Raw genomic sequence first — 27,880 nt, 5'->3', positions numbered from 1 at the left:
GCCGTAATCCAGAAGAACAAGTAAAAACAAGGTTGCCATGCTACCAGAAAATGTCTGGGAATTTCATGTGGTGATTCAAAAAAAAAGCTATTTTTGCATGAGTGTTGGAAGTGATCACTTTCTTGTCAAATTATGTATCACGTTAGAGTCATTCGGGCAGCTGGGTAGAGCCAATTTTCGCAGTTCCAGTCAAATTATCATTTAAGAAAGCAAAGCAAGTTTGCAGCATCTTTGGTTTCCAGTAACCTCAAAAATCCAGAGACTCGCATGTGCAGTGCCTGCAGTCATATGCAATGCCTGTCAGAAAATACCTTCCCATTCTCATATAAAATAAAATTTGTTTAATCCTAGTATACGGTACACACAGGGTTTGGCGACATTATGATGAGCAGCAAATGGGTCATCTTGGCGTTGGCAACAATTTTCAAAATCATTCCAAGGGGCTGTACCGTATACTAAGATTTTACTGCAAAAAAGCTTTTAAACCTTTTTTTTTTTTTTTTTTTTTTTTTTTTTTTTTTTTTTTTTTTTTTAGTAAATGTCTTATTTGTCATTTTGCAGTAAAATAAAGAAAGGGTAGTCAGTCGTCTAGGGTAACAACCATTTTATTAATAACCATTTAATCACCAAAATATTGTTGATTATTGTAATTTAACTTTTTAGGCTAAGTAATTAACTTTGTTTTAATTTTATTTGTATCATTTAATATGGCTTCTTCCTTCTAAATTTATTATTAGTTAATAATACTTTCAGATTTCAGGCAATTTTCTCTGGCATGCTCTTGAAACTTAATTCTAGCACTATGATGGCATACCTTCACTAAATTTTATGCATATATTTTTTGCTTATGTATTCTGATAAATAAATATAAAATACTGAATTCACTTTGCTTTGGGTATTATGTATATATATATGTATGTAATATTTCCGGGAACATATAAGAGTAATCAGCTTGCAGTCGTTGGTGGCTGAGAGTGAAGACTTTGATAAGATGAAGATAATAAAACAGGAACTTGAAGAATTTCCAGTCTTTATTTCTGCACATATAAAATCATCTCCATAGGTGTTTATTCATTCATAATGAAATCCAAAAAATTGCTGTTTACATTGATTTGTAAAATTAAGAAGCAGGCATTTTTCACTGATAAGCAAATCGAGGAGATATGATTAGCAAGGACTTTACGAGCGGTATTTATACAAAGTACATGTAAAAAGTTCTCTAGGTTAATTTGAGGTCAAGAGTTTTGAAGGTTGCTCTTCTGATACGAATTTATTGCCAAATCTTATCTCAAGTATGTAGTTTTGATATTTTCTGAAATATTTTTCTAGGTGTTAGGAATTGTCACTGGAGTGCTTTTGCAGGACCAAGAATTTCGAGGTACAGAATTTCAACAACTGCCTTATCATAGAATTTTCATCATGTTGTTTTTAGAGTTGAGTGCTCCTGAATCTGTGTTAGAAGCCATCAGTTCTCAAATACTTACAGCGTTTTGGTATGTAGCATGTTTATATTACAAATGTGAGAAAAAATTCTTTGTAAAGCTAGTTATTCATAACAATGTGTTAAAAATATAATTTTTGGATGTATGTATACTTCTCTAAGTTTATAGAACTTTAAAATTTACAAGATTTGATTGACATGTTAGTCATATGCAAGTGATTAAAAATTCGAAAGAAAGTATTCGTATCATATTGGAATGGAATAGAGTGCCATGTGGGAAACTATGCATGCATACTTACATGCCTTGACATACCGTTAGTGAGGTCAGTATCTGTTCATTTGTCTGAATAATATTTTGCTATGCTGTAAGCAGTTGATGGCTGATTTTCCTTTCGGAATAACCAGCCGATAAATCCCGGATGCATCTTCTGGGAGACTTGTCCGAAGAGGTAGTTTGAAAGGTCTGAGCTGGTTATTGATGTCTGCACAAGCAGCATGGAGACTATGCTCAGGTCATTCTGAAAAATGTATCTTGGAACATCTGGCCATACCGTTAGTTCCATAACCAAATCAACATAATGTTAACCTATTTACATACCAGGACGAAAGAATAAAGGGTGCATTATCCTGTTTGTTCCAGGATGATGTTTTGAAAGCTTGTTGATAGCATTTACCACATAGTCTCCAGACCTGATTTTCTTTGCTTTTAAGACAGAAGTTAAGACTTACTGTTGAAGATAGTGGTCCTCCATTGCCATGTCGATGTAAACCAGAGAGCTAGGGGTTAAACCCTTCAGTTGAAACTTATCTCAGAAATCATCTGGAATATGAGATTTAGGGCAGTAAAGCAAAACCTGTAACTTTTCTAGGCGTACCACTTATGAGATTAATGGAAAAACATATGTCACTGGTTGTCTGGCTTTTGTTCCATTATCATACAAATATTCTTTTGGTTTGTACTGAATTTGAGCATGGAGTGGAATGATAAAGTTCAGTGGCACTAACTAGAGTATGGGCCACTGTGGCACTGTTCTTCAAATTCATGTGAGCAGAAGTTTGCCACTGGCCATCAATTGCTGTAATTCAAGTTCATTGTTCTTGTAACCAATATTGAACATGGCTAACATTTCTGCTAAATGCACCATAGTCTGCCAAAGTGATAGACCAGCATATTGAGTTCAAAGATTTTCTCTCTCTTTCTTTGTTTCTGAAATGTGATATTAAATGGCACATCAGCAAACTCCAAATCGTTTCATAATAATTTTGATTTCTAAAGTCTCATATTTCAGGAGAGGGCTTCTACATATTGCTGATTAAAAATAGACCCTTAAAAATTTTATTAATTGCAATGCTTTAGCTATGCCTGCTAAACTTCCCATCATAAAGGTGGCCCCACCCGTACGCTATTCCAAACGACAGAATTCTTCATGAGGATACCTAGCATAAGATTATGAAGACAGTTTCTAACGTAAAAAATAAACCTTCCTAAGAGTATGGAGACTTATCTAGGTATTATGTATATGCAAGTCATGTGCAATACTGATTGATTATGCAGAGCAGGAAATAAATCCTTGGCACCTTAATAAGGAGCAAGGCCTTTGCATAAAAAAGCTGAAAATTTATTTTCACCATCTACTTAATGAGATACATTCCACAAGAGAAGAAGAGGGAAAATGTGGTCACGTGGTTTAATAACAACAACACCCGCATGTGCTATGTTTACAATGAGTCGATGGCAGATATTCCGCTGAAATTGATTTTTCGAATTTAGAAATTTATAGCTGTTACAAGAAATTAAAAAATACGTTTGGAAATGATTTCTTTTTTCTTGATGTCAACAAGAAGGGTCTTTTGTTATTCAAGGAAAAACATGTAAACAATATTTGTTTCAAAGTAATGCCGGATATCACGGTACTTATAACAAGCTGTGTTAAGGCTGAAATGAAGAAATCAATTAATTATGAAACATCTGTACAAATTTCTGCAGAAAATGAGGTAAGATTTATAATTGATGCTTACCAGTATTAATAATGTTTTTATTAAGGAAATTAAGTGTATATCAGTTAATTGAAAACTATTTCCGAGACCCTGAATAACGTTTTCTAAACTTTTAAATGTAAGTGTAATAATTGTACTATTCATAGTTTATTAATAGTTCTTCTAAATTACTGAAATAGCCGAATTTGTGAAAGATCTGTATCTGCAAGAACATAAGTATAAAGCCAATTTTCTCTTATTAATATTAATTAGTGTCATAGAATATTTTATGCAGCTAAAATTTTATTAATTTCAACATATGTTTTAACATTTTAACTGTTGCAATCGATTTTTAATGAATACACATAAATATCGGAATGTTAATTTTTTTTATACCTTCCATTGTAGATATTAAGGATACCAACAGCTGTAATATTAGAAGCATCAGTAATACTGAACCATTTTAATATAAAAGGATACTTTTATAAGAATTTATAATTAATTCTAAATTTTCACGGGAGATTGCTGAGTTTTTTAGTTTAAATATTAAATTAGCATGTCTATTTAGTCCTTGAAAACCAGTGGTTGTGTCAGTCCATGTGCCTTAGGTATATGTATTAGAATTACACTAGTCTATTTCCTATAGCAGATCTTTTCAATAAATACACTTGAAAATATTTTTGAGCTACATGATTTTAAAATAAAAAAAATTCTGCACATGAATTATGTACTTTATAAGATTAAAAATAACTTCAAATTTATTTTTTGAATATTTAAGATGTATACAGATAGTACTTTTTTATTATTTATTATTATAAAATGAAGAAAAATTTATTATAAAAAATTATTAGTTTCACAGCTAGTACTGCAATTAACTCAGTTGCACAGATTTCTATATTTTTCTTTTTGACATTTATATTATAGTATACAAAATGCGTTAAGTTGTAGTATATACTATCAATAATAATAGTCAGTTGATAAAAATTAATTTTTAAGCTGTATAAAATTATATATTAATTTTGAACTGCACAGAACACTGGCATCGTTTTTTTTTTTTTTTTTTTTTTTTTTTTTTTCGTTTTCTTAAACGATGCAAGTAATAAAAATGTTTTTTATGTGTAAGGTGTTTTTGTCTTGCTTGCATTTAAGAATTAGTTACTATTTAAAATTAATTCATTATTAAAAACTATATTTTCATCATTTAAAGTCTTTTTAACATTGTGAAAAATCTCCTGATTTTTGAGTGTCATAGTATCAGTCAAGTATGCGTTCTCAATAACATTCAAGTATGCGTTCTCAATAACATTTCATTTCTGTCCACACGCTTGAACATTTCGAAAGTGTCCGTAACACTCTTTCCCAAGCAAACACAAAATTTGATTTTGATTCTCTGCTACAAAGTCCCTCTTCATGCCTAATGCTTCCGAGGGGATATGTGTTTGCCTGCTTTGAGAGAGACTTTCAAAAAATTATTCTGAATTTTGATAAAAATTTATTTTATATGTATCTGATTATATTACTCAACTTTCTGCACATGGTTATTATATATGTGTTTTATAAAGGTTTATAGGTTGTTTTGATTTATTTTTTGTTTAGCAATACGCTGTATTATTTGAGACCTCAGAAGGCTCCTGGTTTTGCATATGCATGGTTGGAGCTTGTATCTCATAGAGTATTTCTTGGAAGAGTCTTAGCACTGTCGCCTGCACAAAAGGTATGTTTAGTTTTCTATTTACATCCTATTTCTAATTTTTGTATGATTATATCTAAATGGAATATTTTAAATTGCAGGGGATGACAAGGATAATATTGGTACTATTTCATTGCACCACATACATATACACTAATTTTTGTTACTTAATCTTCAGAATAAGATTGGAAGTCATTATGCTCTTATCATAAATAAATATAATGTCTTACTTGCCTAATTTTTCAAGGAGTCTGTATGATCTGTCTTGTAAAAGGTTTATCACATCTAGCGACATGCAATGTTAGACAAGACTTTTCTGAAAAAAAATGAGCTTCTGTTATCATTGGTTTAAATAAAAGGGTTCCAAGAAAAACTAGCTCCCTTAGAAACAATGTTCGCGTTACAAGCGATATTTTGGAACCTTGCCAAAAAAGTTTCATTTGTAGCTGTGCTATGTGTAGATGTCAATCGATCAGACTAAAGTTCTGGTTCTGAAGAATCATGCAAAATTTCCAATATGTTGATGACTATAGTTTGAGATTCATGGACAATAGAAAAATAAGCTAATTTCAGCGAAGGCATACAAAAAACAACCATGTTCGTGTGCTATGTTCTTATAATATAACTATCTAAATAGTAACTGTCTGTTAAAAATATTTGTATATTGATTAAATTTATAATTTTGGAAATGTCAGAGTAGACAGTATTTTATGACATTCTTGTACTTTTGATGATTTGTTTACAAATATTTGGCAAAATATTGTCAAATGTGTTATATTTCATACTGAATATAGAAACCATATAGAAATATTATAATTGTTATGTAATAGAATTTTTTATTAAATTTAAAGTGAATAATTTTTAAAAATCTGTTTATGTATGCATGAGTTTACTTTTTTACTAATTACTTGTCTTTTAAATTGTTTATTGGGTAATCAGTGACCTTAACACCATGAGTGGTGCATACAAAAAAGGAAAGCATTGCTTATGCAATGATGAGAATATTCATTAAATTTGCATGCTATTATTTTTGTTATTAATGAAATACTTTTTAGATTATAAATTTGTTAGAAACTATGTTTTTATTGTAAATGCCCCATACTGATCCATTTCAAATTATGAATTTGTTATGTGTTATAAAAAAATTTGTATATACTTTAATATGCATATTACTCATTACATTAATACTAATAAACATACATCGATAACTTCTAAACCTTTGCATATCTCTCTATGTATATGTAAATATATTTCTTATTAGGTGCATATTTATATGTATCCATGCACATAGAAATTACCAGAAAGCTTATTTAAAATCCCTTCCAGTTCATATGATGATCATGTAAGTGACAGTAGCTGTATTCATCAGTTCTATGCTCATTATCCTGGTTATGGAATACACAGTTGAAAAATAATTGAGCATAGATGCTAAAGTATGTTTTACGGGATAACGTATAATTATATCATATGTATGATTTACATGGTATAAACATAACTTACGAAGGATTGAGAGATTTAAATATCAGTAAAATATGTTTTTATTTTTGTCACAAAATTTCTTTTTTATGCATTTTAAATTATTATTTATGGACATAATAGTATTTATGAGCTGTAGAGTTAGCCAAGGAAATATTTTTGCCAGTCCACAAATTTCCCAGTGAGCTGGCGACTTTTCATTGTCATGCAGTTACTAGAAAGTGCTAGCAATATTTTTTAAAATGGTCTTCACATATGCAGAATTTGGCATATGGCAGAATGGGAATTTGATTGCTATAACTGGAGTTTTATCTGTTAAATAAGCATTATTCTCTTCTTAAAGTAAATAATGCATAAATTAGCATGGAATGCTGATACTAGAGTTGCAATATTAAAATTAGTAATTAATTTTTACTTAACTCTGATTTATATTATATACAAGCAGGGCAATCTACTAGTTGAGACTGATAAGCCTAAGTTTGCAGACAATCCTAATCTATAAAAAATTGCTGTTGGAGCAAGTCCTTCAGAATCCGGGATCAAAGATGTTAGGTTTCGCAAGTAGCGCCTCAAATCTTTCCATTGCATATTTCAAATAACTCTGTAGGAAAAATCTAAGTTAAATTTATCAAGCACATCAGGCAGTGAAAGCTGATGCTGTTATTAGGTTCCTGTATGACCACATCTCCTTTCCCAGTGAGAGGAAATTATGCCACAGATTCACAATGAGAGGAAATACATTAGAAATCTATGCCTTAAAATCTCTTACTGTTGAGAGTCAAAGTTCATTATCTACATACTCTATTTGATGTGATAGGCTTTAAAATTATGATTGTACTTGATTTTTGTGATTGAACATTTTTTCCCTTAACATACAGCAATGAAAACACTTTGCCAGACTATCCGAAATCTGTGTGCTTTTCTTCAGTTAAAGTTCCATTTTTCTTAATATTTCCATAAAATGTGGGATGAACTGCTGAATGCTAGTAGATTTCAACCCGGATTCTAATTTTGTCGAACAGGCTACGTACAAATTCATGTTTCCTACTCGTAACTATGAGCCAGTTTTTCTTAGGAAGTCCTCCACAAGGATATTCCTCCAACTTAGGCAGAAAACCTGCGAAACTTTGCCTTAGTCATCTAACCACCAGGTTGAGTTTTATTGACATAATTATGTTGAATGCTCTCACGAAACAGAAATTTTAACATCCAGGTCTGAAGCCTAAAACTGACTGAGTAAAATCAGAACAAATAAAATCATGTTTTTAAATTAGAATGACCAAATCTGAGCTAAAATAACACGCCAAATATTGATTATTGGTGCCACCCAGCCGGTATAGTGGTTAGTGACCTGACTGCCGTGGCCATAGACCCGGGTTTGATTCTCGGAGAAGGCATGGTTGTAACTCTCCGTCCCTTCATAGGAGTCAATGGAGGCTGCCTATTAGGTGCTTCCATGATAAAATCGATACCATTTCCGACCCTTGTAGAGGCACAAAACTAATGGCTATTAAATAAAGCGCCCGACCATTAAAAAAATATTGATTATTGGTGTGCTTAGCACCTCCAATAAGAAAAGTTAGGTTGGGTTAATTGATTAAAGCAAAGCAATTCAAGGATTCTCTGCCTGGTTTGTGTCCACGTTACGGTTGTCAACGCGGGGAGAACTAACCATTCAACCAGCTCTTTCTCTGAAATCTGAACCCAGGTCAAGCTATCAGTGTTCAGCAAACCACTACTTCAGATAAATGAAGCTCGAGTAATTGACATACTCGATAGATATTTGATGGCAAACGTTTTATAAACGGAAAAAAATGTTAAACACGAAACTTGAATTTTTAGACTACAGTAAATTTTTTATAAAAAGCAATATTAAGTTCCCTTCTGGAAACAAAAGTAATTTTAAAAAAGTTCTCATGAATAAAAAATGAGTAACTTCAAAAACTATAATGGGTTACATAATATATGGCACCATTTTTAATTATAGCCGCTCTGTATATTCAGTGAATTTACTGCTGAAAATAAAATACAGATAAAAATTAGAATGAAGTACGCATATTGCTTTTAAATTACACAGTTTGTTACACTGATCTACACAATATACAAAGATAATTGATACACTGCAGCAACATTAGCACAACAGCAAGCATCTGCATTTTGCCACACTGCGTGGATGATTAATGCATAATATGATTAATTCGAAACATAATATGATTTAATATAACTTGAAAAAAAGGGAATAAGACTGCCATATTTTCTTATATAAAAATCAACCCTTTCAATGTAGAAGGACATTTCTTATTGCATTAATAATATAAGTCATCTTATTACAAAATATTTATATTTTTTATCGCTATGGTAATTTCTCAACTTTTCCAGGAAATAAATAGATTGCAAAGTTTGTTTTTATCAACAAATTTATTTTGAATTTCATGTGCAGTGCTTGTGTAATATTTCTGGATCCGTGCCAGATTCAACAGCTGATTAAACCACTTACTTATTACCTAGGACATGGTGAAATATGCATTGTATTATGTATTTTTCATTTTCTTTTTTAGAGTTTTTATAGATGTTTTCGGAGTGTCACTTGTTATTTTTGTTTTATTGTTATGAAAAAACATGCCAAAGCTATTTGTTTAAAGAAAAGCATGTAGTTGTGAAAGTCTTTCTACGGACAGGTTTTATTTAGAGATTATGACAGGCCCACCAATAACTGAGTGGTAAAAATGCTGAATACTGGTAATAATTCAAACTAGATTCGTTTGTAGACGAAAAGGCTGGCTACATAGGTGTTTTTGTGGTTTTTCTCAGTGTGTAACATTGATACGAGTCAGTTTCCTATGAAGTTCTCCACAAAAGCATCCATTCCTTTAGGCAGGTAGCCCTAGTGTGCTTTAATCAAATAAACCAAGCCAAACGAGTTGATTATATTCCCTTTCCAAAAGTCTAGTACTCCTTTGTTGGACGAAATCCTGTCTCCTGTTCTAGCTTCGAATTTAGAAAACATTACTTATGGTATTTTTCGCATAAATTCTAACATAGGTAATATTACAATTATTTAAATATGAAATATAATGTAACAGTTGCTCCAGGAATAAGAAAATAATAAAAGAAAGAAACTGATATTCATGTACTTTACTAAGTACTTACAAAAAGCAGGAGAACCCCGAAATTCGCGACCCGATGCAGTTATTCTGCTAACAATGCCAAGCTAAATTCTACGCTGCATACTAAAAAAAATTTTACTTTTTTCTGAATATGGATACCATCAATATAAAAAGTGTTAGCGGTTGCGATAATACATGTCCTACTTATCATCAATGGCCTAATTCTGGATTGCCAGTTGTTTGCTAGCTTGAATACTTTCTCTTCCATCATACCTTATTATGCATATATTGCATATTTTTATACTTGATTGTCATCAAGAGAAGCTCATTGTGACCTTTTCTATCAGTGTTGAAAAATGCATTTTCGTATTGTCAAAATAGGAAATTGAGTCAAATTTCGCAATGAAGCAAGATATGAAACTTCTTTGAATCCTTAAATTTGATGAATTGGTCCTGCAAAAAGTTGTGCCACTGATTTGGTTTAAGCTTTTAATAAAGGAGGGATGGCTTACAGTAACGCAGGCGTCACATGGTCAGCAGTCTTTGCACCAAGATTATTCCTGAGCTTCTAGTTAACATTCCTTTTAAATGTTAGAAAAATAAAAACTTACGCGGAAAAAGACAATATTATTTCATTAAAATTCAACAATGTATGTTAGCACAATACGTAAATAGCGATTAGAAATTTATTTACTGATATATGAACTAAACATATTAAAACTGAAAATGAGTTTTTCACCTTCAGCAGCTCAGACAACTTTCTTTTTTTTTAGTCCAAAGGGGCTTTGTTCCTGAACAACTATTGTTTTCGTTTTGCGATTTTGCATTGAATCACTATAAATGTCTGTTTCACTTTTCAAACTGTTGCCAGTAAATGTTAGAGTCCTGCATTATATTTGAAGAAATTAAATAATGAAAAATCTGAATCTAGTATGTATATTTCTCGCATTGTGATAAAACAATGTACATAGAGCCATCGAATTTTGAATGACTTAATCCTCCTACGAATATGGGAATGTGGAAGACCAAATTTGGAATTTGTTTTATTATCGATTTCATATTTAGTAAAAATTTAACGAATTTTTGATTAAAAGCGAGCCATGGCAACACTATACGGGGAGAAAGAAAACTTTTATCTCCAGCGCGAAGAACTGTGTATCGAAAATTCTAAAGGTATGCTCATTTAAAAATTATTTTGCGATATTGCTGTTGAACTGAATTTAACGGTTTAAGTGCGAAGAACAGGATATTTAATAAATAAAGGTAACATACAAAACATTAAAAAATGCCCCTTTGGATGTAATTTAAAATCTCAAACCTTTCTTCCTCTTTTTTTTTTTTTTTTTTTTTTTTTAAATATCATAGTTTTGTTGAAGATCACAAGTCGGAATCGAAAAATGCATGTAATTTCTAACTTTAAAATGTTGTTAGATACTAATATGTCTTTAAAATCTTGTTTATAACAATATGTCTTTATAATACTAATATGATACTAATATATTTATAATACTAATATGTAATATATACTTTATATACTAATATGTCTTTATAATCTTGTTTATAACAAGATTTAAAATCTAACTTTAAAATATTGTTAGATACTATTATATCTTTGAGTACAGGATAACTAACTAATGAATAGAATTGCCATAAAGTATAACAGAATGATCAAATGATATTAATAAACTGAGAAATAAATGTTCCTTTAAGAAGCTCTCCTTTCTTTTCCCTAGAAAATTAATATGTATATTTTGGTATATTGAATTAAGGAACTGAAAAAGAAATAAATGCACACCACACAGCTGTACAATTACTCACACTTTCTTGGAGATGGGGATTATTGTCGTCAACTACAGTAGACTAAATTTCATTTGGAGGTGTTTGTATGTTAAGGTACAGCACACGAGAACTGTCTCCATGAAAAACTTTCTAACATAAATCAGTTCGCGCTTACCTTACATGGGGGTAAAACTCTGAAAACATCTAAACAGCAATGTGGATTCAACCCCAGGCCAAATTATCATTGTTTCACTGGGCCACTAATGAGTCACTTTCATTACAAAATAAGAGTATTTGTAATGTGAATTAAAATGCATTAAAATAAGAGAACAATTTTTAATACTTAGTACAATTATTTTTACATTACTATTATGGCTTGAAAACGTTCAGGCAAAGAATTTACCAAATTCAAGCTCGCTTATTTGTTATTTTTGTTCCGTAAATGAAATTATACTTAATTTCATATTTGGTTAATACTAATCATTTCTGATGTTTCCTATTCATTTCTTTTCGAATATATCCATTTGCGTTAGCATCTGATGACTGTGGTGGAATTTATAGAATGTGGACCCACACGGGAAGACTCAAGAAAAAAATCCCTAATGTCGCTGTTGAGTCACGAAATTAGCGTTTTCATAGTTTTTAATTAATATCTCATCTGATTAAAGTCGGTGGCCGAGTCGTAAAGTCGCTGAATACTGGTAGTTCGAATCCCGTGAACATGCTGGCTGCATGGACGTTTTTGTGGTTTTCTCCATGTATAACGTGTATATAAGCCAGTTTCCCTTAGAAAGTCCTCCACGAAAGCGTCCCTCCCTTTAGGCAGATAGCCCTCGAGGTTTTGCCTTAATCACATACACATACATACTGATTAAAGTCTTACGAAGATGAGAATGGTATCGATGGATTTTGATGAATTTTTGGAATCAGCGGATGTGTCTCAAAATTCAACTAACGGCCGTTGCATAGGTATTTGTGAAAGTATAAATTGGTGTGTGGCCAAATCCCTTTAATAGGGAAAAACCAACAAAGTAAGTGGAAAATGTAGGGGAAAAGTAGTTTTTAAATTAATATATTGGCTAATTAAAGTTGTATGAAGGCATTTTATAGCCTTTTCTAATATATCAAAAATATTTCTTGAAAATTTCAGGAAGATCAGTTAAGTAATTAAGGCATGAAGGTATAACAAACAAACTCACATTCGTATTTATAATAGTAGTAAGGATACGCGATTCATGAACAACTTTAATAACTGTCACTAATTTCTTTGTATGGTTTATTCTACTTAGGCAGATAATTAAATGATTCTCTTTGGATGCTTTTTCTCTTTAGTTTTCAGAATCTGTAGTGTCAAGATTAAGTGATCAACTTAAGGTCCACCACTTTTTTTATTATCTGCCATAATAACCAACAAGTTTGAAATGTTAAGAAAATACCGAAATGCTTCCATCAGTGAGCAATAGAGACAAATTTGAAAACAAACATCTCTTTTGCCAGTCTGAGCAATAAATGACTTCTTTTAGGTCTGTTTACCAAGTGAAGATGGTAATTTGGCCACATATATTTCACAGAAATAGGGATTCTGAGCGATGTCTCGTTTGACATATTGTTCTGCATAATGTCCCCGAAATATATATACATATACAAAGTATTTCATTTATAACATAAAATTAATGATGTTCTTTTGACATGTTGTCTCACTCTATCACGTCCACTATTAGTATATGTGATAGAGGTTTATGTCATACAAGTTTTTGCTTTTAAGTATTGTGAAATTTTTACTGACATAGCACAAATGACCAGGTTGAAAATTTTATGTTGTCCTTAGTCCATTTAAACATCAATTGTATGTGCAAGAACCATGTTTCAAGTAAGATCGGTTCAGAGTAATTTAATTCTGTTTCATTACTTTAAAGCACAGTCTTGTAGTGATGATGCATGATTATTGTCCTATGTATCCGTTTCACATTGCTAGAGGATCAGCCATCCCCCCTTTCCAAAATTTAAAAAATACATATGCATTCACTTAAATTTAGATTATTTTTATGAGTTTTATTTCGTAGAAAAAGTGTAGAAAATGTTGATAAATACCAAAACTTTAAAAAATTAGTTTTTTCTGTTCATAAACTAAAACTAAATACTTATCAGCTAAGTCCTTAATAGGTGAGTAAACAGCTGACTGCATTCCTTCCCTAAAACAATGAAATTTGTACCTGGTTGATAACCTTTTATATAGAGGGCTTCCCAGGTACCTCATTATCATTTTGCAGAATCTCAATGTGAAACCTTTTTAATGTGAAGTAATAACACTTGGCAAAAATGGTCAAATTCGCTTTTCAAATTTTGTAGTTTGTATGAAGTAATGGTAGTAATTCTAATGTATGAGCAGCTCTTACTTTAGCAAAATTTACCAGAAAAAATATTTTAATTCAAGTGATTTCATATTTTTCTCATCTCCATGCACTTCTTGCTGCAATTGCTATTATTTTAACGATTATGAATGAAAAATTATTTTATTTTGCATTTGTCTTCTGTTTGTTTTTAGATAAATGAAATTATTCTTGTATTTGTTCATTTTCTTGAATAACAATAGTCTGTAGGATGGAAAAGTTCCAAAGCAGTGCAGTTTACTAAAAATTACAGCACCATTCACTCTCTGTCTAATATTATTCTGACAAGAATTGATGACCCGGGGTAAATATCATAGTTCCTCTTTTTTAAAAGCGGAATCATGATGTTTGACATCTTATGTTCTTCCTCTTTTTTTCCCTCTTTCTTTGATTCACATATAAAGAAGTACTTTTCAATTTTGAACACAAATATTGCCTGTTAGGAAATAAGTAGTATAAAGATTATATAGTACAGAGTCTCAAATCTGATGTCCAATATCCAGAATGATCTATTATCTCAACCCCCCTTCCCAAGACTCATGGTTGCTCCTGCTAGGTTTTTTGGCTCATAAGAGATAGTAGAAAGTCTAGGATTAGAGAGTTTAGTACTTGACAAAAGGCAAGTATACCATATAAGTGATTCTTCCTTCTACTAGGATTCCTGTATGTCATCTTCAAAACCTGTTAGCCAGTGAATTATACAGTGGCCAATGACATTAGGCATGGCTATACTTTCAGCTCTTGAGATGGGTATGAGGGAGGTTTTATCTGATCTAAACAAAAAGTAATGCACCAAGGCATCTTTTCGAATGAGATGTTGCTCATTCATTCATTTTCTGTTGTTGGCACAGCCGTGAGGAAGGAAGAAAGAATTAGGTTCTGAGAAACTTGGTTACCATAGCAAACTGTACTTTTAACATTTTGATTTGAAGCAGCTTATTATTTTGTTCTATCTATTATTATTATTATTATTCTCATCATTACAGTCGTAGAAATGATACCCTCTGTTTTGCTCTTTTCCCGAAACTGTACATCCATTGATCCGCAGATGGATATTGGAATTTTTCTCACACTGAAAGGCATATGAAAAGTAGCTTATAAAAATCCGATTCTGAAGTAGCGCCATCCAAGAATTCTAAAAAAAATCTGTGTGGGGCATTGCAAGATCACAAGAGGATGTGATTACAGATATTTTTTTTAAATACTTGGCATAATTTATAGCCAGCTATCAAATTTTATTATGTTGCAATGTCAGTGCCTCAATCATTAATCAATTAACCAAACAGTGAATATCTGTAGTGTTGTTTTAAATCCAGGAAATATCACCATTTACACTTAGGGTCGCATTGTAATTTTGTGTGATGGTGACTCAGAAAATTCCTTCTTTATGCAAAGTACCTCTTGAAGAAATATTAAAAAAGAATTATTTTTTAATAATTTCTACATGTCTTCTTACTAGATTCAAATTCATGTTCTAGAATCTGAAAATTTCCAGAATCGTGAAGCTGGCAATTCTGGATTTTGGACTTTTGTGCTATATACATCAACTATGAAATAGTTGCTGCCAAGAAATTTAGATGCACTCCTCTTTCTAAGTGCAGCATATATTTAGTAAATAAGTGCGTGTCTGCATTTATTGTGAAATTAACATGTTCCTCTCCAACCCCTAACTCATTTGTAAGGGAACTCTTGCTCTCCAACTAAAAGCTACCAAATGTATTTTCTCCCTAAAATGTGAGGGAAGGAGGTATTCGACACTGCAGTAAAAATTGAGCAACATTTTATTTTGTTTAGGATGTGTGTTACTTAAATCTTCTTACCAGTTAATTATTGTTTTATTGTATTTCGTTAATCATCAGGGCTTTGTGAAAGTAGAACAATTTTTTTTTAAGATGCAAAAATTTTATATCAGCTTTTTTTTTTTTTTTTAATGCTTTCCTTTTTGTTACAGGGTTGGACTATGTATGCCCAGCTCTTGATTAGCTTATTCAAATTCTTAGCTCCTTTCCTCAGAAATGTCGAACTGGCTGCACCGATACAGTTACTGTATAAGGTAAACTATTTATAAACCTAATATTTTAAAATAATTTTTGGCTGGAGTGTATAATTGGTTCTTTAAAGGTACAGAAAGTACATGACCTTCTTCCTTATGATGTGATTGAAACTTACCCATTAGACTTACTGTAGAGTTTACAACTGGATAATGACTTGAATTATCTCTATTGTAGTGATGAATATTTTGTAGTATTTGTCTTTTATTATTATATGCTGAAGTGGCATTCACTTAGGGCCATAAATATGTGTGTTTGTTACGCTAGAGTGTGAGCAGAAAAGGGGGGGGGGGTAATTGAGAAACTGCAAGGGACAAGCAGCCTTCAACCATTGTGATCTCGGAAGATTTATCAGTACTTGTCATGTATTGCAACCTTGGTGAAAAAGTAGATTTGGTATGTTGATACAATGGTGAGAAAGAAATAGTGCTGATCTGTACATATGTAAAAAAGAGTCCCCAATCTATGAATGTACTTACAATTAACTAACTGGTCTTTCATACTTGCATTGTGTAAGAGTAGTAGTTTTTGATTGTAAAATACTTACAGTGCTTGCTATTTTTAATCTTCCATCAATTTGAAAGGAAACTATAGTTGATATTTGAGGAATTATTGTTGAACGGTGAACACCAGAAAAAAAGTGTACAAAATTAATTTTCTGCTATGCTTATGTATTTTTTGATGAATTGCTAATTCAATTGTATTAGATGAAATAATAAGTAGAATTTTACAGTGTGTTTAGTAATAAATAAAATCTTCTAGCATGTTTCTGTATGTTTTTAATGTGGTAATTAATGCATATGTTAAAAAAGTTGTGTTTAATTATTTTATAAGTGCTGGCAAAACTGTACTAAATTCTATAATAAATGCAAACTTATATGAAATTCTCTCTCTATATATATATGTATGTATATCTTATGTTATATACATGTTATGTTACCATGAAAGACTGCAACCTAGAGAATGTCTTCATCAATGTATTTGTTTGGTGTATGTCCCAGATATTTATTTGCTTTACTAAATATCCTTATTTCTCGTTTATTCCGGCAAACATCAACATTTGCCATGCATTAATGGTGAATGTTGAATAAAAATACATTTTGACATTTTTAAATCTTGCTTTATTATCAAAACATATGATATATGTCAAAATAAAAGAAAGCTTAAGTAACAGCACATGTAAATAAAATACTTAATTATGTGATTCATGTCATACAGTCTTATTTATTGCAACAACTTTAACTATTACAGAGTTGCCAACTCTCCCGATTTAGGCGGGAGACTCCCAATTTTCGACCGCTCTCCCGTCAACCCAATTTACAATATATTTCTCCCGACTTTTTCTTATTCTTAATATTTCTCACGATTTTTATGGAACTTGGCTTAATACTTCATTATATGAACAAAAAAAAAAAAGTGATTTTGGACGTCTGAAAGCAACTGAATTTTCTCTAGATTATATCTAAAATGAAACCTTGCGAATCAGATGAGAATTTCTGCTTTGTGATTGACAGCATACGTATCCAGCAACTTCGTTCTCCAGTTGTCCAATGGGCATCGAGCTCCACTGCATATTAGCCAATGAGCACAAAGCAATGTCCTGAGTTGTGTGAGTACACGTGCCTTTAGGAAATAGTTTTAGAAATTATCGTCTTTTGATATGTCTGCGAGAAAGGTGAAATACTCGTGCACGTTTCAAAAATCGTACACAGTTGACTTTCCTTCCATTATTTCTTCAAGGAAATGTAATAAATTTGCGATGTGTACCATCTATCGTTGCAATTTTTTTATTTTGCTTGGCGGAAGGGCAAATGTTCTCAAACACAAGGACACAAAAACACAAGGACAACATGAGTTGTTTTGAAAAAACGAAAAATTAAATTTTTCTTCGGAAACAAAAGACCAAAAAGTGATTAATGCAGAATGTCTGTTCTCTGCCTTTTTACTGGAGCACAACCTGCCACTGAATGCATCGGATCACGCAGCTTTATTTAGAAAAATGTTTCCCGATAGTGAAATCGCTAAGAAATACTCAAGTGCAAGGACCAAAACAGGTGCAATTGTTAAAGAAATGGGTTTGAAAAATAAATCTTCAGTTATTGATTGCATTAAAACAGCTCCGTTCTGCCTCTCTACGGATGGAAGCAATAATACCAATTCAAAACTGTATCCAATTGTTGTTTCTTTTTTTAATCCAGAGTCTTCAGAATTTGAGTGCAGTTTACTTTCTGACCCCACTTTAGAATGACATTCGACAGGCTTTAATATAGCACACCTAATTATTAAAACTTTAAAATAAAATGCAGTCCCTCTGGATAATTGCTTAGCGCTTGGTGCCGATAATGCACCAGTAATGGTAGGCTTGAAGACTGGTGTTGCAGGCATCTTAAGAAAGGCAAATTCAGATTTGCAGATTATGAGGGGCACCTGTCACCTCTTAAATTTAGCAGCTGAAAAGGGGCAGCTTCTTTACCATTAAATGTGGATGAACACGTTGATATTTATTATTATCTTGAAAGTAGTTCTAAAAGAAAGGAAAAATTGAAACAGTTCCAACAGCTGCATAATACTGAAATGAGAAAAATTTTGATTTTTTGTAATTTCTGCATCATTCAGCAATTTAACTGGCAGTTCTCAAAATAATACTGCAAAATATCAGCGTAAAGCTGATACAAATTTCTCTCAAAATTAAAAAAAAAAATTGCTCAACACACGAAACATTTTCCGATTACTGTAAGTTTATCTTGTAAAGAATGAATGAATATGTTTTTTTCTTCGGACCTTAACAAAGCTTTTGCTTTTTTTTTTTTTTTTTTTTTTTTTTTTTTTTTTTTTACAATTCATTTTGCCATCATTCGATGTTCTGAACACAATTCTACAAAGCAGAATTCCATTAATTCATGTTTTGCAATCAATGATTTATGATCTGTTTAAAGACATTTTATCAAAGTTTGTAAAACCAGTCTGTGTTTTGTCTTGTAATTCTATATATGATGTGATTTATGGTGAAACAGAAAATCAGAAGGAAGATGAAGATTTGGTAATAGGAGCTGCAACTACAAAAGTAGTGGAAGAACTTTCAGAAGAAGACAAAAATAAGTTTTATCTTCATGTTAGAAGTTACTTCTGTCGAGTATGTGATTACACACTACATAAATTTCCAGTCAACAATGAAGTGATTTTGCATGCTAAAGTTGCTGATGTTTCTGCTCTAGCAAATGCATCTTTTTTTGATATAAGGTACTTTTTGAACAGATTTCCTGTGTTACTTCGTTTAGTCATGAAAGATGATGATATTGATGTTGCTACTGATATACTGCAGTCGCAATTTTGCAGTTTACAATTAGAAAACTTGGATGAAGTTATAAAATCAGCTAGGATTGACACCCAGTGGAGGTTAATTGGAAAATTGAAAGGTGCTGATGGAATTTTAAAATATAGTGAACTCTCTAGAATTATGTTGGCCATCTTGACAGTTCCCCATAGTAATGCGAAGTGTGAGAGGATTTTCAGTGTTGTTGCGAAAACGAGGACTAAATTTAGATCTAATATTTAGTGATGACACATTAGAAAAACTTTTATTAGCGAAAGCAGGCCTACGTGGCAATTGCTATGAACAAAATTGTGAAGTTTCTTTCTTAACGAGAGCAAAATCTGCCACTGTCCATAACATTTGTATGAAAACTGATTAAAGTGCCCCTTTTTTTTTCTTTTTAAACGATGAAAGTAATAAAAATGTTTTTTATGTCTAAGGTATTTTTGTTTTGCTTGCATTTAAGACTTAGTAACTATTTAAAGTTAATTCATTATTAAAAACTATATTTTTATCATTTAAAAAGTCTTTTTAACATTGTGAAAAATCTCCTGATTTTTGAGTGTCATAGGTTGGCAAGTATGCTATTATAACACTTTGAATTCACGGAATCCATATGGCATGAATTTTAAACATATTATTTGTTTAATATGCTTTTACAATGCCATTTTGTATGTCTTCTCGGCATCTCATTTCAATCTCCACCCAATCATATTTGTGCTTGTTGACATACACTGACAATGTTCTGAATGTATAAGAGTAAACCAAATATTCAGCCTTTTACGAACATATTTGGTATGTATTGACATTCTCCAATTTCAGTCTTTCTTGGTAACATATATAACTCCCAAATCCTAAGGTTCCACGAAAGTTGAAAATTTCTTATTTCATTATTGGTTGTGGCATGTTTTACTACTTTCTTGCAGGTTGCCATTGTGCTTCTGGTTTTTCATTTTTGTTCTGAGTTGAATATGGCATGAATTTTAAACATATTATTTGTTTAGCATAACCGTCACCACTTGTTGCTGTTTTCAGTGCACAACTGGAGTAGGTTTTTAGCTGTTTTTAATTAGTATTTTTTCATTATATATACAGTGGTGGCCAAAATTGTGTACACTTTTGGAAATTTTTGTTTTTGAACTTTGTATGCTTATAGAAAACATTACATTTCACAAAATGCAAACTTGTATATATCATTTTAAAGAGAATTTATTACTGAATTCAATACAAAACACAAGATTCAATTATTTGCAATACAAATAAAGTTAAACGATAATAGTTATCGATATACATTAGATATTGATGGTTGCAGTGAGTTATCAGTGCTTAGTAGGGTACCCTTTATTTTTTATTACTGCTTCACATCGACGTTTCATTGAGCTCACAAGAGTTTTAGGCTCTTCTTTCGTTATTACATGATGCCAGGAAACAATTATAGCCTCAATTAGTTCCCTTTTATTTGATGGGCGCCTCATTCAGACAAGAGTTTTCAAATGGTGTCACAAATTTTCGATAGGATTGACGTCAGGACTGTTTCCTGGCCATGACAACAATTTAATGCTCTTTGCACGAAACCACTCTTTTGATATTTTAGTCATGTGGCAAGAAGCCGAATCCTGCTGAAAAATAAACGAAGCATTGTTGGGAAAGAGATCTCTGTTGGAAGGTAGAAGTTTTGGTTCTAGAATAGTGTCAATGTATTTTCCTGCATTCAGTGTCCCATCGATGACATGAAGGTGACCAATACCATCTGCTGACATGCATGACCAAATCATAACACTAACTGGGTTCTTCACAGTTGCTTGAATGCAGTCGGGATGTAGCTCTTCTCCTATTCTACGTCTTGCATATTTTCGCCCATCACTACCGAATAACGATATCTTAGTTTCATCACTCCATATAACTTGTGACCACTGGTCATCTGTCCAATTAATGTGTTCCTTTTCCCACTGTAGTCTTTTTTTTTTTTTTTTTTTTTTTTTTTTTTCTTCCGTTGCTGAAAATTAAGATAAGGCTTTTTTCGTGGAATTCTACCTCTCAGTCCAACATCTGTTAATCTTCTCCTGATTGTTCTTGAACTGACAGAAACACCAGCATCATTCAGATCACTTCTGATGGCCGCTGATTACATTTTTCTATCTTGGAGACATAGTCTTTTTATTCTTCTGTCATCAATAGATGTGGTGCACCTTTTTCGGCCTTCTTTGTTTTTTATTGAATTTGTCTCCTGATATCGTAAACAAAACTTTCAGACTCCAGATGTAGTCACTGAACCACCCACCTGTCTTGCAATTTCAGCAAAGACCACTTTCTCCTAACACAATAATATTACATCTCTTTCTAGGTGTCCAATCTACTCTTTTATTTGATGTTCTTGACTAAATATTAAAATTTTTTACAAAAATTCCTACTTGTAATTGCAGTGTATAAGAAACAGGTCCTCCTTCTACAGAATGAAGCAAAATAATGAATTGTTTCAAGTGTAAACATGATGTCAGCTTCTACTGGCAGTTACTAACATTTGATTGGTTCTCAGAACAAGAACAGTGATTGGCCAGGAAAGCTAGACATTACAAACCACTTCATAACTGTGTTTTTTATTTATATTAAAGTACATATAACTTTTTTTTTTTGTATTTTAAATAATTGAATTTTGTGTTTTGTATTGAATTCAGTAATAAATTCTCTTTAAAATGATATATACAAGTTTGCATTTTGCAAAATGTAACATTTTCTATAAGCATACAAAGTTCAAAAACATAAAAATTTCCAAAAGTGTCCACAATTTTGGCCACCACTTTATATATAAATATATCTCTATATAATACATACATATATCTATGCATATATTAAATAACTTTTATAGATATTGAATGAGTTGATGATTTATTGTTTTATCATTTACTATAATCAGTTTTGTTTTCGTGGATGTTTACAACATTTGGCAATGAATTTTCTTTAAGTCTGAATTGTGGAATTACCATTTTCTGTCAACAAAAGATTAAGTAGCAATTTGTCTATAGCTACTAGAGATGGGAAAAACCATTCCTTTAAGCGATCAGATCAGGATCGTTCACTCACTGAAGTGAATCGGTTCCTTTTTATAATTCATTGTTCACTAACAATGATCTTCATGAATATGAACGGGGGTGGTTCAAGAGCATTTTGCGGAGATGGGGGGATGGAAAAAATTGAACAAGGAGCGGGATTGACTGAATCAACTTAATCAAATCACTCCTTCTGTGGACTGATTTCTTTCAGCTGTAGTTTTGAGATTTCCTAAAAACACCTTTCAACAGAGACTAATGAAAAAATGCTCAAAAGGTGCCAACCGATCGGCTTTTTATCGCCAATGCCTACCAACCGATAGCCTCTTAATCGCTTTTTTCTCAGGGCTACCTAAAAGTAGCCTATCAATCAGTAGCCATAGTGATAAACAACTGCCATTTTTTTATGTCATCTGCATTTTATTAGTAGTGCATTGCTCACTTGCGCTAAGTGTGTTGCTTCGTAAACTCCCACATTTTCACACCATTTTTAAAAAATTTACCATTCACATTAAGTGAAAAAAAAGGTACTGGATAATTTTATTTAGATAATTTATCAGATTGTCCTCACAGTTATTCAGGAAGTGATAGTGGTGACGAAAATGATGACAGCGAGAATCTGCGACTGAGCGACCAGTCGGACGTGCATATGCTGTTGAACCACTAGCGGTCAGTAAAGTGTTGACACTAAAAGTCTAATAAAATAACCTGTTCTACCATAAAAATCCAATCAAGGTTTTAGTTTATGAACATAATCTTAGCTAACTTTCGCAGCAAGAGACATCTTCTTTTCTCAGTACATATCTGGCCATGCATTAATAAGAAATTTTATGTGAACACCACGACTTCCTTGTATGGCCTATTAAATTATACACACTTTTTGCTGCATTTCATTAAAATTTATTTCCTCGAATTTCATTAGAGATATATTTCTCATTCAGTTAATTCAATTCTCACTTCACGACAAAGCAAAAATGCATAAAAACTCAAAACATCTTCATTAAAAATTCTAAAATTCAGAAAAACATAAAACACCAAATACAGCTGACAGTTTAAAAATTTTTTTTTTTTTTTACAATAAAATTAGTTTCTACACGAAAACAAGCAATTCGGTCAGCGGGCAAAAAGGCAGAGCTTTCTATGCACAAAACTGAGTTTACTTTTGGTCCCACTTGCAAAAAGACATTCAAGGTGCAAAAGCTAACTTGATTCACTATTCCACCGAGTTTCAAATTTAAACAAATGGCGGTTTGTTAGGCATAAGCATAACTATAACTCACCACTTAAATTTTTAAATTGTTGATAATTCTGCAACTGATGCATGCAGATGAACTAAAGGCATAAAAACCTTAACCCAGAACATAAAAACCACATAATTTAGTCACTTTTAAAGCAAAATTTGCGCAGCTTAACAACATACAAAAATAAAAAAAAATAAAAAATAAAAACTAAGCTCACCGAGCCAGGTAACAGACTGGGAATATATTTATGATTGGTGCAGACGATTTCACGAAAAAGGGAGGTGCACAACTACATGTTATAGCAGTCCTGTATACAAAATTTCAACGTTCTAGAGTTACTTGTTATTGAGTTATGCGAGGTACGTACGTATGTACAGACACCTAAAAATCAGTTCTATATACCCCTATAATAGCATTAAAAAAATTTCTTTTAAATCAATTTTACAATGCTTTTCAGCAAAAACAGTCCTTTATTCTGTCAGTACATACAGATGTTACATAAAAACATCGTTCAAATAGTTTCAAGAACAGGTGAAAATGATATTTTCCTTGAAATATAATATCTGTAATTTTTCACGATTACAGTACTTCTTTCGTACAAGGAAGTAAAAAAAAAAAAAAAAAATCAAAGATGTTTCTGATAAATAATAAAGGAAAGAATATTAACATTTACATAAGGGAATCAATTTTTTGGCACGTTTGCTAACAAGAGCTCTTCGTTAACTCGCCATTTCATTTTCGCTGGATTGCTGATCGTTCTCTTGTTAAAGTAAATCAGTTCTGAAATGGATCGTCCAACTCTAACAGCTACAACATATCTCTAAAACACCTAATGTAAACTTGCTAAATTGATGTAGCATACAACAGCCATTATCAAAGCAAAAGAAAGCAAATTGTTATTCATGTGTCCCTAATTTAGTGCCTTGGTGTGATAAATGTATAATTATCAGCATACACATGATTATTTCTTTTCCATGTGCACATGATGTGTTGTTTATCAAAAAGTGAATTTTGTATGCATTCTTCTTTTTGTTTAAAATGATGTCCTGTTGCCTGAAATTGAGAGTAGAACTCATCTAGCCACCTTTCATCTATTTGAGGTCCAGATTCTAAATTTTTTGGCTTTTCATGGGATGACTACTAGTGCATTTAAATTTTGCTGTTTCTACTTCTTTTAAGCAAATAAAGAGCCTTGCAGTCTTTTATTGCTGATTGCATTAGTTTAATTTTACCCTAGCTTATGTATTTAAAAAGGGGAAACTTTTTTTTCTTTGTTTGTTTGTTTAACTCTGAGCGTTATGACTGGGTTTATCTGGTCATCATAAGTTTTGCTACTTCGCATATATTAGCTTATAATTTAAGATATTTTGCTTTTTTACTTTCTTTAATAATGTAAATATCATCTTAATGAATGTAAGTTTATGAAAATACAGACTAAAATAAGTTATTATAAAAACTCAATTAATAAATGCTGTTTAAATACCAGTCTTCATGATCGATCTAAAATCCTGTACTGCTCAGAGGGTTAATGTTATAGTTCAAAATCTCATAATGATTTGTGTAACTTTTCCATTGTCAGTTTTGAGTAATTTTCAGAAATGCATTTCATTATGTCATTAAAAATTGTGTAGATGGTTATTTTAAAATCAAATATAAATGGTTGGGTTGTAGGTAAGTTTGAAAATCACAGTTTTACGAGTTTCACTGGAATGTTCTCTTATACCAACAGGTATTTTAGAGTAAGTTTAATCGAAGGTAAGGAAGGTACTAGCCACTGCTGAACTAGAACTTCTATTATTTTAAATTTTTTACTTTTAAAGAAGTAAATCAACTTATGCCTTCTTGTTGAATTGTTTTATATTTCATTTCATGTATGTTAAGCCTTTTATTGATTTCATATTCTTATACAGTAAAATTTTGATAACTTGCAAATACTGTAAAGCATACTGATTTTTTATTAAAGGCAGAATTTCAGTGTGGTAAATTATGTATTTTTTATATTACCATGTAAACGAATGTTTCACCCCCCCCCCGAAAAAAAAAAGTAAAATATCGAAGAGAAATTTTCTTATTGAAATTGTTTAGTTGTTTCTATGCAGTGTTTATCCATTACATAGTTAAGACATGCAAAGAATGCATTTTCCCACTTTTTTCAAATGTTGAATAGCTGGTAAATTTCAGCCAAGGAGCATGAGTTGGTGTGAATATGGATTGTTTCTTAGAAATAGACTGTGTAGAAATTTCTTTGGATTTAAAAATCAAAAACAAGGCTATAAAATGCTTTTAAAAAATTATTTGCTTTTAATAAATCAAGACTTTCAGCTCCAGATCTTTTTGCAAGTTGCATATTGTAAGAGTAGAACTAGCATTAAAAAAATATTATGTTTTTATTATTATTTATATATCTGTTTTTTCTCTTGTTGAGCTAATTTTTTTGCTATTGGATGTACAAATTTTGGTATTCTTGTGACAAGTGACCTACCCCCTAACAATGGACCTGTTTTTCATTAACTATGATCAAAACCAAATTAACTGATAACTTTGCTAAACCACACAAGAAGCAGCAGTACATAAATAAGTTACAAGTACTAAGAAATTACAAGTAGTTACTTTTTATTACATTACCAGAAGAATGCGCTGATGTGGTTCTGGTGTGGAAGAGGATTATTATATCCCTCAGTGGTTATCCATTGTGCTGTAAACACATTAAAAGAGCAGTTGAAGCTACCCTATTTCATGTTTGCCAGTAGTTACCATTTTATTACTATGATCAGATGTAAAACAAGACTGATATCCATCCCTGTATTTCATTCATACAAATACTGTCCTGATATTGCTGAATGTGACCAGAAATTTCTCCGCATTGCAGACAGATCTCCATCATAATTCAGCAAGGTGACAGGGCAACATCGCAGGTGTTCCTCTTGTATTCCATACAGAGATTTTTTTATCTGAGTTTGGCACTACTGCAGGATCAATAAATTCATCTGTTTATTTACAGTCGGGGTGTATTGTGATTCATACTCACAAACAAATGCAGAGTAGGTCACCTGTTGCAACGATAATCTTTTTTTTTTTTTTTTTTTTTTTTTATTTCAATGCACTTAACAAATGAATTCTTTATTTCCTCAAAAAATTGCCTATCATTTTTATTCCTTTCCTCCCTTTTCCATTTTTACCTAATGCTTGTATTTTTTTCTGTGTATAAATGTATTAAAAAGTAGATATTGATTAAATAGTTAAAGTATGATTTATTTTATTGTTTGTTTAAAAAAAAAGTCTAACTTAATGTAAAAATTAAGAAATTGTAAACAAAAATTGAGAAAGGCCTGACATGTGATCTGGAAAATTCTCCAATTGTTGCATCCTTGTCCCAGGCTATGCAATTATCGAAATTTTGCTGTATTTTAAGTATGTTTTAAACTAGTGTAATACTCCAGGCTCAAAAAATTTATGAACTAATTATTATTCTTTTTAATTCAGGGGACGCTTCGTGTGCTGCTAGTTTTACTGCATGATTTCCCCGAATTCCTTTGTGATTATCATTATGGATTCTGTGATGTTATCGCTCCGAACTGCATCCAAATGCGGAACCTGATTTTAAGTGCTTTTCCTAGAAATATGAGACTGCCAGATCCTTTCACTCCAAATCTTAAAGTGGATCTGCTGCCTGAAATTACTCAAGCTCCAAGGATATTGGCGAATTTCAATAATTTAATACAACCTCCGTCTTTTAAAAAGGTTTGTAATATCAAATACAAAAAGGAAAAAGCGGTCAGTGTCCATGCAAATATTGTATCTAAAGCTTAATTGCATTAAAAACAACTTTTGGATATTGAAGATTTCCCATAATGGTGAAAGATGTATAACAAGGGTTTCTAATAGGGTCTATAGCCATATATGTCCCAGCAATAATTGGAAAAATCCAAGATCCCTTTGATTACCAAAAAACTTGTTACTAAACTTGATAATTATTTATTGATATGAAGCTCTGTCATGTAATAAGAAAGAAATCATGTAAAATAAGTGTAAGAAAAATACACTAAAATTATTTATACTTGTACAATTTATATATCAATAAATTTATATATCAATAAATATTATTGATATATAAATTGTTTATGTATCTAAAAATAAAGTAAAATGCAATAACACAACACAATTAAAAATTTACAGAGTGCAAACTAAAAAGGAAAACAAGAAACAGGTTGAGAATTTCTGAACAAGAAGATTTAAAAATTGAGCAATTTTATTCCAAATACACTGATGGGGGGGAAAAAATTCAAACACCAAGAAGGAGTTGTGTTAGATGAACAAAATTTGGTAGATGTGTTTTTATACATTTGAAAGATGTAGTTTATTCAAATT

At 31.6% G+C, this 27,880-nt stretch overlaps 1 protein-coding gene across 1 annotated transcript in view; it reads left to right on the top strand.

Annotated features, from left to right (window-relative positions):
- Positions 1–27,880, top strand: part of Not1 (CCR4-NOT transcription complex subunit 1) — a gene marked incomplete at its 5' end in the record, with an annotated part of 130,106 nt that overhangs the window by 83,561 nt on the left and 18,665 nt on the right. The window contains 4 exon segments of the mRNA XM_085825142.1: positions 1,330–1,493; positions 5,015–5,132; positions 15,812–15,913; positions 26,996–27,253. Of these exon segments, the coding sequence (XP_085681268.1) occupies positions 1,330–1,493; positions 5,015–5,132; positions 15,812–15,913; positions 26,996–27,253 (642 nt within the window).

This window comes from Stegodyphus dumicola, chromosome 10 (assembly GCF_044657685.1).
Source record: "Stegodyphus dumicola isolate Sdum_Otavi_A_Nest chromosome 10, ASM4465768v1".
Classification (NCBI taxonomy): Eukaryota; Metazoa; Arthropoda; class Arachnida; order Araneae; family Eresidae; genus Stegodyphus; species Stegodyphus dumicola.
Note: the sequence above shows the minus strand (reverse complement) of the source record. Positions and strands in the feature narration are given on the sequence as shown.